This window comes from Microcaecilia unicolor, chromosome 3 (assembly GCF_901765095.1).
Source record: "Microcaecilia unicolor chromosome 3, aMicUni1.1, whole genome shotgun sequence".
Lineage (NCBI taxonomy): Eukaryota > Metazoa > Chordata > Amphibia > Gymnophiona > Siphonopidae > Microcaecilia > Microcaecilia unicolor.
This window is the reverse complement of record NC_044033.1, coordinates 162,113,805-162,129,344: the sequence shown is the minus strand read 5'-3', so window position 1 is coordinate 162,129,344 and position 15,540 is coordinate 162,113,805. Positions and strand designations below refer to the sequence as shown.

General features: G+C 39.8%; 1 protein-coding gene across 1 annotated transcript in view; it reads left to right on the top strand.

Moving 5' to 3' along the window:
- The window catches only part of PTPRK (protein tyrosine phosphatase receptor type K), a 919,308-nt gene that overhangs the window by 423,125 nt on the left and 480,643 nt on the right, over positions 1-15,540 (top strand). Inside the window, 1 exon segment of the mRNA XM_030196529.1 lies at positions 11,534-11,708. Within this exon segment, the coding sequence (XP_030052389.1) occupies positions 11,534-11,708 (175 nt within the window).

The following is a 15,540-nucleotide window of genomic DNA, read 5'->3' as shown; positions in this document are numbered from 1 at the left end:
TTTTAACTTTGCGGACCAAGAAGGCAAAAGGGATAAATGTGCATAGGACAGTATAGCTCAGCTTTACAGACTTTTATTTGTATCTGTCGGGAATGCCATCCATTTGCAGGAGTTCAACCTTATTTATAGTAATTACTGCACTAGAAAACAGTGGTTTCTTCAACATGCTGTCTTGCTATGGTTGACATTGAAGCATGCTTGTAACTCTCTGCAGGGTGGCACCATCAATCCAGCATTGGATTGTGGGAATCTTTAGGAAATGGAAACAGATGGCCATATTACTGTTGTGAAAGCAAAAAAAAAAGGCATCCTAAATATTAGATGCAAAAAAGGAGAGGTGTCAGCTTTATTTTTACACTGTACGGTTTGTTGCACTTTCTCTTCACAATAGTATGCAATATTCGTTGACATACATTTCTGAAAAATAAGAAGAGAACCAACTGAGAAAATTGGTGGAAACCTAATTGTGGAAGAGGAGCATATTGCATTTTGAGGAGATAAAATTAAATCCAGGTAAAGAAAGTGTGCATCGAGGTTCCTGAATAGGCAACCCAGTATCTTTCACAGCCTTGAAAGAAGTGGTCTGTACGTCCCAGCCCATAATCATAAGGGGCAGAGCACATGGAATATAAAGTAAGAAACCCATGGTTGGTCCCTTCCCCCTTCATACGACAGGTTGTTTCGTAGTAGATTAATATTTTGCCTGATATTTTCTCCAAGTTAATATTGGATCTCCTTTGCTTAGTGGACTTGAACTGGAGGGTTAAATAATTGCTAACTTTATCCTTTTGTTTTGATTTTCCTTTTCTTACAAGTATTTCATTTAATTGTTGCTTGATATGTGTAATGGAACTTGCTATAAATAACAAAAATAATTAAAATTAAAAGAAAGAGAGAAAAAGAAACCCAGCAAGGTACTGGCAATGTAGCTTACACAGCAACAAACTGTACTTGGCTGAAAAAGGACCAAATTATGTGATCCAACTTTCAGATATCCAAAAGACCAGATATGAACGCTTAATGGGAGAAATGTGATGGTCATACTTTTTTGTCTGAATCTCATTCCAAAAGATGCTTTCCTCAGTGGTACAAGATGTGGCCATGGGAGATGGTAAACGAATACATTTTCTATGACTTCTGTGGCAAACTTGAAGGCATGCTTGGTATACAGTGAGGAAAGTATGATTTATGTTTGATAAATAGTAATACCTTTCTCATAGACTCCTGACACTGTAGTGGGAAGAGGGGATGAGCTGCTAAGTAGGCTTTCAGTTGATTTTGAGTCATAAAACCATATTTGTTGTCTTTAGTGTTTTAGTTCATATAGCCAGCGTAAATCATTTGTAGCCTAGGTTAGCAAACAGATGACAAGTGTGTGCATGCTGGGAAGGCAAGACTTCTCTCTCCCATTTTCCCTTATCTCAACCACCCCTCCTTCCATTATATCCCCCTAGGAACACAACATAGGTCGTAAAATGCTAGACAGCACTTAAGAGTTGGAAAATATAAAGTGAATGCTAGAGCAGTTAATAAAATGCTGGCAGTGGGTGACAAGAAAATAATCTGTCATTTGTAGTGTATTTTGACAAGCTTGTTTTGAGTCCTTGACTAAACAGGTTGAATGAGCAGGGCTAGCAAGACTTGATTTCATATGCAGAGCCTTGGGCCATTAGCAGAGGGTAGCCAGTTATTAAGTGTTGTCAGTTGCATACTGACAGGACATAGGAGCACAATGTGGATTTTTTTTCCACCTAAGCTTTGTTTCGGATCTTAAACATGTAGGAATGAGATAAAGTATTTTATATGAAAAATAAATGCTCTTAAGATGTCTGTTTCATTTTCAAGAATCCAGACACGATGATAGCAATTATCCATGCTTTCCCATTTACACAGTATATATATTCCTTACAGCCCTTTCTGCTCTCAAACATTAAGTAAAAAACGAGTGACTTATGAATTATCTTTGTGTTTGTCTCATTAAACTAAAAAGCTCGGTATTTATGAATTATCAACCTTACCTGTTGCATAGACAGTTGACCATGATTAAATCTGGGCAGAGGGGTGGGAGAATGGGCTTGTTAACAGATGTTGCTATAGGGGTATTTTAATGTTGGATGCATTTGCTTATGCTGTTTTGTTTTCCCCCCTCCCTGCCACCCGTGGCTTGGTGGGATGACATGCTTTTAGATTCTGCATTTGGCTTATTGCCTTGATAGGTTTTGTTTTGTCTCTACATAGTGGATAGTGTTCTAAGACAAATCAAAATGCTGTTGACAAAAGTAGTGGAATGACCTTAGTATCAGACCTTTGATGAGATTGATGATGGTGAAGCATATTGGTGTTAAACTGTATCATTAAGTGTTGTGAGTGGGGTCAGGGTTATCATGACATAGTCTGATGTTAGAAGCAAAGCAAACCGTTAGAGTAAAATAGAATTAGTTTGCTTTTACAGCTTGACAGATTTACCCTGCAGGGGCATTCAGAGGCTAATATGAAGATTTTTATTTATTTATATATATATTTTTGAGGGATGGAGAATGATTAGTGGAGGAGTGGCCTAGTGGTTAGGGTGGTGGACTTTGGTCCTGGGGAACTGAGGAACTGAGTTCGATTCCCACTTCAGGCACAGGCAGCTCTGGGCAAGTCACTTTAATCCTCCATTGTCCCAGGTACAAATAAGTACCTGTATACAATATGTAAGCTGCATTGAGCCTGCCATGAGTGGGAAAGCGCGGGGTACAAATGTAACAAAAAAAAAAATTTATTACATAGACTATTCAGGAAGGAAACTTGTAGGCAACTCAGCAAAGTATGGTCAACTTGGGAGGGTTCAGCAAGACTAAATTAGGAACCAATACTATACCGTACAGGTGAGGACATTTTGAAACCTGGCTAATTTATAGAAGTACTTATTCTTAGGCTAGAGAGACTCCTTGCAACTAGTCTGTTTTGAGTTCAGATACCTCATTGGGGGATAAATTAGTCCTGTTTTACATAAGAATAGCCATACTGGGTCAGACCAATGGTCTATCTAGTCCAGTATTCTGCTTCCAACAGTGGCCAGTTCAGGTCACAAATACCTGGCAAAAACCCAAATAGTAGCAACATTACATGCTACCAAACCCAGGGCAAGCAGTGACTTCCCCCATGTCTCTCTCAATAGCAGACTATGGGCTTTTCCTCCAGGAACTTGTCTAAACCATTTTTAAACCTAGATGCACTAACTGCTGTTACCACATCCTGCAGCAGCAAGTTCCAGAGCTTAATTATTCTTTGAGTGAAAAAATATTTCCTCCTATTCCTTTTAAAAGTATTTCCATGTAATTTTATTGTGTCCCCTGGTCTTTATACTTTTTGAAAGAGTGAAAAATCAATTTACTTTTACCGTTAGGGTTTTGTAGTCCTCAATCATATCCCCCTCAGCCTTCTCTTTTCCAAGCTGAAGAGCCGTAACCTCGTTAGCCTTTCCTGATATGAGAGTTCCATCCCCTTTATCGTTTTAGTTGCTCTTTGAACCTTTTCTAATTCTACTATATGTTTTTGTGAAATATGGTGACCAGAATTAAATATAGTACTCAAGGTGAGGTCGCACCTTGGAGCGATTACAAGAATCTTGGTCTTATTTACCATACCTTTCCTAATAATTTGTAGCATCCAGTTTGCTTTTTTTTTTTTTCTTCCTGGCTGTCGCTGCCCATTGGGTAAAAGATTTCAGCAGATTGTTTACAGTAACACCTAGATCATTGTCTTGGGTGCTAACTCCTAAGCTAGATCCTACCATCACATTTTGATGCCCAGTCTTCTAGTTTCCTAAGGTCTTCCTGCAATTTTTCACATTCTGCATGTGTTTTGACAACTTTGAATAGTTCTGTGTCATTCACAAATTTAATCACCTCACTTGTAGTTCCGATTTCCAGATCATTTATAAATATGTTAAATAGCACCGGTCCCAGTACAGATCCCTGCAGCACTCCACTATTCACCTTCCTCCATTGAGAAAAATGGCCATTTAATCCTACCCTCAGTTTTCTGTCCAATAACCAATTCCTAATCCACAGAAGGATGACTGCCCTATCCCTTGACGTTTTACATTTCAGAAAGCCTGAGTGTAATGTAGGCTGCAATATTATAGATAACCCTGAGGAACCAGACCAAGGATGGACAGGAATAATTCTTTTGCTTGCTGGTTTTTCAGCCAGTAGAGCAGTAAAACCCCCTAATTACTCGTTCTGGAATTCTGCACCAAAAAAAAATCAAAATTTTGCACACAAAAAAAAATCAAAATTCTGCACACAAAATTTGCAAATTAGTGCAATGTTCTATGCACACAGTTTGCAAATTCTACAAGTTTATTAGTCATAATTTAACCAATATTATAGCCCCCTCCCTGTATAGAAATACCATCCATATTTTTCCCCAGCATCCACCTTTTTTACAGCCTCCTTCCCTCCATCCATACACATAGCATCTACCTTTTTTAAACCCCCTCCCCCACCCACACATAGCACCCACCTTTTTTTACAGCCTCCTCCATCCCACAGCATCCACCCTTTTTTTTACATCCCCCTCTTCCTCCACAGCAGCCATTTTTTCAGCCCCCCCCCCATTACCCATAGCATCAAGTTTTTTTTTTTTTTAAACAGATCCCCCCCTCTTCCTGCCGCCCTGCACCCATCAAGACTTCCTGTAGCAGTCTCATGAGATTGCCGCTTGATGTCTTGGTGACCATTTTGAAAAAGCAGTGACACCAGCCCAGGGCAGTAGCAGTGGGCAGGAAAGAGTGGGGTTCTTTCTTGACCCTGAAGAGGCCTCTAGACCACCAGGGCATACTCAGGTAGGCTCGGTGGGGGTGGGGCAAGCAGAGGCAGCACCAAGGCTCAGGGGAGTGGGGGAGCCAAGCAAGCCTTTACCGCTGGCTGGGGAGGCTGATTGGAGCTCAGATTCCTCCCCAAAAATGAGGAATTTTGCGCAAATTCTGCTCTCTGTAGTTGCACAGAGTAAGGCAGGAGTACCTAATGAGTATGTATGAAGGAAGGAGATTTGCGTACTTGCTGTCTTCAATTTATACCAGTTAGATCCTTGTTTTGTTTACGGTATAGTACATATTTTTTAAAATGTGAAACGTAAACTTTCTCATGCATATTCATTAGTGATAGCCTGAAAACATGGCCCATTGGTGGCCCTTGAGAACAGGGAGCAAAGACTACTGTCTGTTTTTGGTATTGGCAGGTTCCCAAAATTAGTTTTAAACAAAGAGGAGAAGGCTGGATGATGTGAGTTCTTGGAGAGATTTTGACCTAAGGGTCATAGTCTGGTCCTCCATGCCATAACCTGTATGAGATTAGACTTAAAAACTTAAATATAGCTGCAAGTGAGATGAATGAGAAGGATATGTTAGAGATATTGAACTATTTCAAAGATATAAATTCACAAGTAGAAAACTTCTTTTCAACAGAGAGAACTCTAGATGTCATAATATGAAGCTTCAGGAGCAGCATAAGAAAATATTTCTTCATCGAAAGGGTGATAGAGACCTGCAGTTTCTTTGGTTCCACTTAAGTCATCTGATAAGGATGTGTTTTTGCCAACAATGTTTTGTGGTTTATTAATTTTTCCTAATTTTCAGGTGATTTTAGGTTCATTTCACACACTTAAAAAAAATATGGGTGCATAAGAACTTTCTTACATGCACAATTGACTGTAAATGAATAAACCTACAACCAATGTTGCATTCTTCTTTTTAGATTCTCAATAAAATTGAATGCAGATGAGTGCACATTCGTGCTGCCTTTTTCTTCATCTTTGTCCCACCTTTCTTTTTGCTTTCTTTATTTTGTGTTTCATTAACATGTTCAATTGTTCTGATTTTCAGAAGCCTTTGACTGAACTGCATTTTTTTTTTGTTGAACAGTTCAGATGACTGTCAAGTGTAATTTATTTATTTCTGCATTTGTACCCCACATTTTCCTATCAAGTTGTCTGTTCAATGTGGCTTACAGTTCTATTAGACGTTACATTGCCGTTTAGAGTTGACGCGTGTTTTCTTCAAGTTCCGTATTGGTTTTAGTACTGCTATAAGGTGTGGTCTTTTTTTTGTTTATTTCTTCCTACTCAATATTGGAATGCAAGTGTTTAGTATACACTAACATTTTGTCCCCTTGCTCGGCTGGTAGGCTCTGGCTTGTTTGTGTTAGAAAATTGATGAGAGAGAATATGGTAAAACATGTCTTCATAGAATATCTGTGGATGTATAGATGTAGTTAAGAAGTGTGTTTGTGGGTAGGTTGTAGGTGTATGTAGGGTGAGATATGGGATATTTGTCTGCAGACATATGTATATAGACAGAGATTGACCGTCGGCGATAGATAACTCTCTGCTTTGGCAAAATGTTCTTTACCTGTAAAACAAACCATAGAACCATTTTTCTGTATGATTTTTAACACTTATCCGTTCTACACCAGTAAGGGGGAGAGGAGGAGCTAGGTGAGAACAGGAAATTTATTTATTTTACAAAGAAGCAAGACGGCTAAAATCAGATTTAAAAATTGATGAAAAGTTGTGCAAGAAGTCTGTAATTGTGTGATATATTTTTAAAGTAGTGCAACAATTCCCTGAGAGCCTAATTTTGTGCAACTTCCAGAAAGAGAAAGTATACAGAAAAGTATGAGTTGAAAATGCTGTGGGATTTTCCCAATTTGTAACATAAACTTCTAGTGCAGTGATGGGCAACCTTTTGAGCTTGGTGTGTCAAAATTCGCCAAAAAACCGAACATAACTCGGGTGGTGTGTCACTTCGAGAAAAAAAACCATAATTTCGCGATATTTATAGTTTAAAAATGTATAATTGTAATATATAACTGTATTTAATAAACCAAAACCTAATTATTTAACTTACCTGCTTAGTGACTTCTTTGTTCATCTGTCAGTCGGTTTCTTTTGTTGGTCTTGATATTATTTAACTTGTGTGAGGTGCCGTGAACTTAGATAAGTGAAGGGGAGGGGGAATTCTTTAACTAACCTGCCTATTAGTGACTTTTTTGTTGCTGAATTTCATTGGCTAAATCTTCAATTGAAGGTTGGTATTTTGTACACTTCAAGCCCAAGCAAGCGCTACTAACTTCATCTGTCAATCTGTTTCTTTTGTTGTTTTTGATATTATTTAACGCTGAGAATAAGGTCTCACAAAAGTACGTAGAGGGAAAAATTGTGAGTAAAGCCATTGCTATATTTTTCAGGGTGCTAAAAGTGTCTGGTAATCGGTTCCAGGTACTCCAAATTTCCTGTTCGTAGTGGCACTCCTCTTGATTCTCCAAGCGGCACCTTTCCAGATTCTCAACCTTTGACCTCAAGTCAACAAACACCTGAGCCCAGATGCTGTCTTGAAATTCCACAAGTTGCATCTCCAAATCATCAATTTTCATCCATTGGAAACCATTTAATTCCAAACTACTGTTGACTACTACATCAGGATACTTAATTATTTTCATGGTCTGTTCTAGGCTTCTAAATTGATTAAATCTATCACTGAACTGGTCAAGTAATGAGTCTAAAACATGCTGGTACTTTATATGCAAGGTTTCCATTTCATTTTGTACAGCTGCACTGGCCTTCTCAAAATACTTTGTTACTCGAGGAAAATACTTATAAGTTTTAGTTTCTACATCTCGCTTGAAAATTTTAAGTTTACTTTCAAAAGCTTTTATGTATTCAAACATAACGTCAATACCTTTGCCAAAACCTTGTAACTTTAAGTTCAGTTCATTAATAGGAACAGAGAGATCTGTAAAAAAACAGGGTGTTGACCCACTTATCATTGAGGTGAGGAAAGTTTCCCAGATCGTTATCCTCAAGAAATACCTTAATTTCTTCAAAGCACTCCACAAAGCGCTCAAGAACTTTGCCTCGGCTCAGCCATCTTCCATTATTGTACATCAGCAGTCCACTGTAGGTGGAATCAACCTCCAGTAAAAGTGCAGAAAATTCTCACTTGTGAAGGGGGCGAGCAGCTATTAAATTAACTATTTTTGTAACAACTGACATTAAGTCGTTTAAGTCGGTGAATCCTGCCTTGGCACATAAAGCCTCCTGATGGATAATACGATGAAAAGGCACAATCGGATGTCCAATAGCTTCCGTAAACAATTTGACAAATCCGACTTTTTTCCCCACCATGTTTGGTGCCCCATCTGTCGTCACTGACACAACTTTAGAGATATTAATGCTTAGGTCACGGAATGTTTGTATAACAACCTTACATATTTCGCTTCCTGATATACTTGTTGGCACTGATACTAACTTTATCAACTCTTCTCTCATTGTGAGACCATCAGAATATCGACCAATAATGGCCAACTGAGCATGTGATGTGACATCAGTAGTTTCATCCAGGGCTGTGGAGTCGGAGTCGGCAGAAATTTTGGGTACATTGTCGGAGTTGGAGTCGGCAAAAATGTACCGACTCTGACTCCTCATACATTTGAATAAAGTACTTCTCTGCTGTGAATAAAGCTTAGTACCTAGTTGTTTCACTAGTGTGAAGTCCAGCTGAACTATTTTGCTGGAGAGCTTCCCTCTGCTCAGTCTCCCTTTGCATTTACTGACCTGCTGTAGAGCACCTCCTCTCTGACCCCACAGTGAACTTAAGCTCCAAGAGAAGATCATTCAGCACACACAGATAAGGCAGCAGAGAGACTCCACCCAACTTCCTCTCTCTCTGCAAGAAGAGCTTTATATTTTAGTGGAAGTGGCACACCATTCACAATGGCAAAAAGAATGTCAGGAAACATGACAAAGTCTGCTGTTTATGAACACTTTACAATATCAACAAATGGGAAACATTATGTATGTCAATGTATTATAGAAGATGATGATGGTGAAAAAGCATGTGATGCATAAATTAGCAGTTTCAGTGGTTATGAAAAAAATGCACCTACAAGATCATCAAATTTAAAAAGACACTTGCAGCGTTTCCATCCTAAAGTGTTAGAAGCTGTGAATGAGAAAGATAGCAATGAAAACATTCCATCTACTTCAGGGTCAATAAAAGATCAGAAATCTACTGGAGGCCAGGCACAACTATCAAGATTTTTTACAGCTGACAAAGTTACTATAACAATGACACCAGAAAAATTCAAAAACCACATCATTGAAATGGCAGTAAAGAATAGTATACCACTATCTTTTTTTTTTCCACAACCAGCCTTTTTAGGCTTAAATGGAGAAATGGCTAAAAAGCTTGGCGTTTCTCTGGAACGAGAAAGTATAAGGAAACGTATACTTGAAGAGGCCAATTGTAAGAAGGAAGAACTAAGAAAAAGTCTGAAGGGACGTTTTGTCTTTATTAAAATGGATGCATGCACACGTCACAGAGTCAATTATTTTGCAATTAATGTTAGATTTGCTGATGAAAACAAAAAAACAGTAACCCGGACATTAGGAGTAAAGGACACTCAGGCACATCATACCAGTGAGTATCTGCAGAAGTTAGTGGAAGGTGTTTTAGACGATTTTGAAATTTAAAAGGAACACATTCTATGTATTGTAACTGATAATGCTTCAAATATGTTAAGCACAATTGAAAAAATGAAGGAAGTTGATGAAGAAAGCAGCATACAAGTATCAGAAGATGACAGTTCTGCAATTCAAGAAAGCTGTGAAAGTTTGGATGATATTGCTGAAGAAGCATCTACGCTTATTACCATTCAACATATGCGTTGTGCTGTTCATACTCTGCAACTAGCAATAAGAGATGGATTGAAGGATCGTCATGCGGCTACACTAATTAGCACTAATTGCAGCCAGGATCCCTAAAACAGATGCTATTCTGAAGAGACGTGCTGGAAAAGGAGCCATTTTGGATCAAGCAACGCGCTGGGGAAGCACTTACTTGATGATAAAGCGTTTGCTTGAACTAAAAGACTTTCTTGAAGAACTGGACAATGTAAATGTTTCATTAAAAGAAAACCAGTGGGCTCAAGTTACAGAATTAGAAAGGCTACTTTCTTACCCTTTTGCTGTTACCAAGAAGCTGCAATATGAAGATTTAACACCAGGTAAATTCTTCTTGGAAAGGAAGGGCTTGATATATAACCTTAATAAAAGTGGGGGGTTAATTGCTGATGGCATTGTATCTTCAATGGCACATGTAACTGTCTTTTAGGAAAGGGCAGGGTTAATAAGCAGAACTAGGGGTTAATAAGGATGCACATCAGTAATAGTGGTGAAATGAAGTCTGCACTATGCTGCAAGATGGCGTTCCTTATGTAAATTAAGATGGCTGCTGCTATTTCTAATGGCGGGAAACAGCACCCATAGCACAGGCCCTTGCCTCTCCCAGCTTCCCCCTCACCTATCTCAGTAATGATGGTTAATTAGAAATCCACGACACCCCAGAACAGTAGATTGGATGATGGTTGCTGTGGTTATGTGGTTGCTGGTAATGGCGATCACAGGGCCCCCAGAGATGCGTCCCCCACGGCATTCCGCTGCTCTCTGCTCCGCCGGCCGGAAGTGAGGTCAAAGATCCCCTAACGGCCGTGCAGGAGCCGAGGATGAAACGTCCTTCTCTGTATGCGGGCGCATGCGGCCGCATGTCATCGAAAATGGCTACGCGTGTCAGTGCTGACACGTGTGTCATAGGTTCGCCATCACAGTTGTAGTGTTAACAGAACTCCCACTGAGCTTGCTGTTCAAAGTTTAATAGTACTACTGAAATTCTTATCAATGTATGTTTTCCTCTTGTGTTTGAAATTTGCTGCCTAATGCTGAAAACTTGCATGACTCTTTGACACAGGGGTAGGTTGCACATATGGCTCATAATTCATTAACACTGTTTCTTTTTAGCAGAATTATCATTTCTAATGGGAGCTACAGTACTGTCCATTTGAAACCCGTTTCAGACCAATTGTAAATGTCTGCCATAATGATCCAAATGCCAGATGTGCGCTCAAGTCAGAGCTGACTTGGTGACCACACAGTGAATGGCCCCACCTCATGGTTTTCTTGGCATGATACAGGAGTGGTTTGCTATTGCCTTCTCTCGAGGCATGGAGGATTAAGGGGGGGTCTTAGCTCGAGTTAGCTGCAGCAGGGCCCATAGGAATAAAATGGGCCTTTTTGCAAATGACTTTGGGTTAATCTTTATTAAAAGACCCCTAAGTGACTTGTCCGAGGCCACAAGAAACTACCAAGGGATTTGAACCTGAGCCCTTCCAGTTCACAGCCTGCTGCTGTCTAACCATTAGTCTACTCCTCTGCTCTGCCATAATGAAGATAATTTTATTTTGTTGCTTAAAACTTTCTTGAAACAAATTTAGAAGCTCCACTTGAAAACTAAATGGCACCAACATCATGCTCTAACATCATACTCTAAAAGAAAAAAAATTAGAAAGGGGACTTGTGTTAGTGAAATGAATAATAATAAAAAAAAATGCCTCTTTAGCTTTCCTAATGCTTTCAGGTCTTACTGGAGGGGAAATGTAATTGTACAAGGTTTCTCCACATTGATTGCCATTTGTTTTATGTTCTTGTACAGAGACGAAATGGAGAAGATATCCCTGTTGCCCAGACTAAAAATATCAATCACAGAAGATTTGCAGCCTCCTTTAGACTACGAGAAGTCACTAAGACGGGTGAGGATTTGTACCGCTGTGTAACTCAATCAGAAAGAGGTTCTGGAGTATCCAATTTTGCTCAGCTTATTGTAAGAGGTAAGGATATTTTTCATTTGTTTTTTTATTTTGTAAGTATTTCAATGAAGTAGATGATCGATCTTTTGTTTCTCTGACATCTAAACTTGTGTTTTGTATGAAGCTTTTCTTACAAAACGAAATTAGTGATGGCGGTGAAGTTTAGCCTGTCTTTCCATTGTAGATTTTCTAAAACTGTAACTGTGTTTTTGCTCTGTTCATAAAATATTTTCTTCATGTCTGCAGCTCTGCCTCTACTGTTGGTTTAATTTTTAAGGAGTGTTCTGATTGCAGTTTGCATAAGGAAACCAGAAATTAGCAGCTCTGACAAGTATTTTCACTTTATTTATTTATTTTGTTACATTTGTACCCCGCGCTTTCCCACTCATGGCAGGCTCATTGCGGCTTACATGGGGCAATGGAGGGTTAAGTGACTTGCCCAGAGTCACAAGGAGCTGCCTGTGCCTGAACCAACTGCTTTGTACCATCCCCATCTTTGTGTCCCCTTTCAGTTCTATTCAGGACAGTTGGTGTGATGATAAGGTTCTATTTGAAAATAATGCCCCCCCCCCCCCCAATTCATGGAGAGGAATATTAGAGGTTAAATGTTAGTATAGTAAATAAGATGGAAAATTACTAATTGCTGTCTTTACCATATGTTGTAAACTTTTATTAGACACAAACATTTTTGGAAGAGAACAGGGAAATGAATGCGATGCATGCAGATGTCTGAGCATACAGATGATGTATGGAATAATGTATGATAGTTCTGCATTCCTATAAATGTTTACTTTTTACTGGAACCACTAGCAGTTTTGGAAAGTACCCTGAATCCCCTGAACTTGCAGATGTAAGCAGAATATAATCTAGCCAATGATTTTTCAAAGTTTGTGTCCCTTGATTTGAGATGTAACCAGTTAATTTATGACTCAATGCATTCTTAATAAAAGAGCAGAGGACCTGAGGGATTTTGAGACAGTTCTGGGTGAACTCACTTTCATTAAGTGGGACTCACACTCTTTGAAGGTCTTCGATCTACATATTTTTCTTATTGGTGGTGTGTATGTGGATTTCTTTCTTTTGGCCTGAGTTGAAAATATAGGGGTAGGTATAATCCTGTTCTGGGCAGGATCCCAGGCAATCAGGTGTAGCTCAGATTTGATACTAGTTCAGTCATTTACACCTTTGTTAGCATTTATGCCTTACAGTACTGCGACATTTTTTTAAATTGTATATAAAATGTAATTAAATTTTGATAAACCACCTGTTGACACAAAAGAAATTGGTGTACAGTTGTGTGTATTTATATATATCTGTCTATAGAAATAGATTTGTGTGTTACAGAATTGCCAAGTTACCCATTCCAGGAGGGAGACTTTTAGGCCGCTCCTAGATTCTAAACTTACATGCCAAAGTAGAGTAGTATTTGTAGTCCATGATTCTATCCATTGAAATTGGTGCTTCAGGCAGGTCCCATAATGCACCAAGATGAGGTTGGCAGATTCAGAAGGGCCAAAAAGTCTCCCTCCTGGAATGGGCAAATTGGCAGTTCTGGAGTTGTTTTTGCTGTGTTTATAAAATATTTTCTTCATGTCTGCTGCTCTGCCTCTACTGTTGGTTTAATTTTTAAGGTGTGTTCTGATTGCAGTTTGCATAAGGAAACCAGAAATGAGCAGCTCTGACAAGTATTTTCATTTTATAGCAAAACAGATCCAATTTCGAACAACTGCTTTGTACCATCCCCATCTTTGTGTCCCCTTCCAGTTCTATTCAGGACAGGCTAAAAGTTGAACGATTCCCTAATGTGGCTGTGCCACATGAACTTTATCTTACCATAACATTACTTTGTATTTGTTTACACTGGAGTATGCAAATGCCTCTCCGGTACTATGTAAGCCACATTGAGCCTGCAAATAGGTGGGAAAATGTGGGATACAAATGTAACAAACAAATCCTATATAATAATTCTCACCTCCAACATTCTGACTTGCCTGGGACCGTGGCTCATTCTGAGTTGGTCTGCTAGGCTCCGTAGATCAGGCTGACATCACCGTAGCCATTATGATGTCAACTTCAGAACCCAGGGGGAAAATAAAACATGCCTCAAAGCTGATCCATGTCCAGAGGAGGGTCGCTGGACATGGGTGGCTGCAGGGGGGGGCAGGGGAGAGAGGAGGGTCGCTGGACATGGGTGGCTGCAGGGGGGGTATGGAGAGAGGAGGGTCGCTGGACATGAAGGGGGGGGGGCAGGGGAGAGAGGAGGGTTGCTGGACATGGGTGGCAGGAGGGGGGCAGGGGAGAGAGGAGGTTCGCTGGACATGGGTGGCTGCAGTGGGCACAGGGGGAGAGGAGGGTCGCTGGACATGGGTGGCTGCAGGGGGGGTAGGGGAGAGAGGAGGGTCGCTGGACATGGGTGGCTGCAGGGGGGGCAGGGGGTCGCTTGACATGGGTGGCTGGGGGGGCAGGGGAGAGAGGAGGTTCGCTGGACATGGGTGGCTGCAGTGGGTGCAGGGGGAGAGGAGGGTCGCTGGACATGGGTGGCTGCAGGGGAGCCGAGGAAAACCTTGCTAGCGCCTGTTTCATTTGTGTCAGAAACGGGCCTTTTTTACTAGTAAATAAATAAAACCCAGGGAGAATTGAAGAAGCTGATAAGTAAATCATCCAACTTCAGAAATAGTGCTAGATAACCATGTTCCCTTTAAAACTATGAAGCTGCTGAGGAAAGAGGACTTCCAAAGTAACTACAGTTCCCATGAGGCAGTAGGGGTGAGGCAGTGGACAAAGAAATTATATTAATTGTTAATTCTGTTTAAAGTTTGGTGGTTAAATTCTCAGTTCTGTAAAGTAAAGTGAAGGAATGCCAGCTGGATTTAATTTACTCAGAAGTTAGCTTCTGCTAGACTGAAAGGTTAGAAAGGTCAGTGAGAAATTAAACACTCTTTGTCCCTTTTTGAGTTAAATGTTAGGTCATAGGTATTAGTTTACCACATATGGGTGCCATTATGAACAAGGCATGTTGCAGACATACTGTAGTTTTAAAAGGATTAGTTTTAAAATGCTTAGAAGGAGATAGTGTAAGTGTAGATATTCCTGATGTTTAGATTTGTTTTATAAGGAATTCTGATTTCTGTTTATTGTAGAATATGTTTCATTCTGTGTAATTAATATGTAGAATATCTTTAAATCCAGTGTTACAAAAGTGAGCCTTTGTCTGCTGTTTAAGAGGTCAAGCATCTGGTTTGAATTATCTACAGTCCTAGCTAGTTTTGTGAAGAAAGCTAATAGGTGAAAAAGGTCAGGACTAGTCAACTCTCTTCTCCTTGATTGATTAGCTAAGTATAGGACTGGTTCTGAAAGTAATAACAAATCATATATGTATGCCATTAAGTAAGACTGGCCCTTGACCCCTTAATGAATGCCAGAACCCAGTTGGTATGAAGTTAGCTGGAAATCTGGGAATTTAATCATAATAAAATGCAAGAGATAGGTGCCCATTGTCTAATGTGAGGGGCCCCAGGTCATAGGTCAGTTTAGGAAATGTCTGAAACCTATGTAACTGATATTTTGAATATGTATACAGATGATTGGTTCAGACAAGGTAATCAATCTATTCTTTACCATCTGGAAAGTAAGGGGGGCTAGGAGGGGGTTTAAAACTGTATATAACTGGGGGCAGAAGCAGCTTACGTCAGAAGAAGGAGCTGAGAAGGAGAGAAGAGAACTGAAGAGGACAGACAGAAGCCACAAGACACAGAGAGCTGAGAAAGAGAAGAAGAGACTTAATGCTGATGTCCTACTTTGTTTGCTGGCAAATAAAGAAGATTTCTCCCTCATTCTGGTGTGTGCTGTTTGA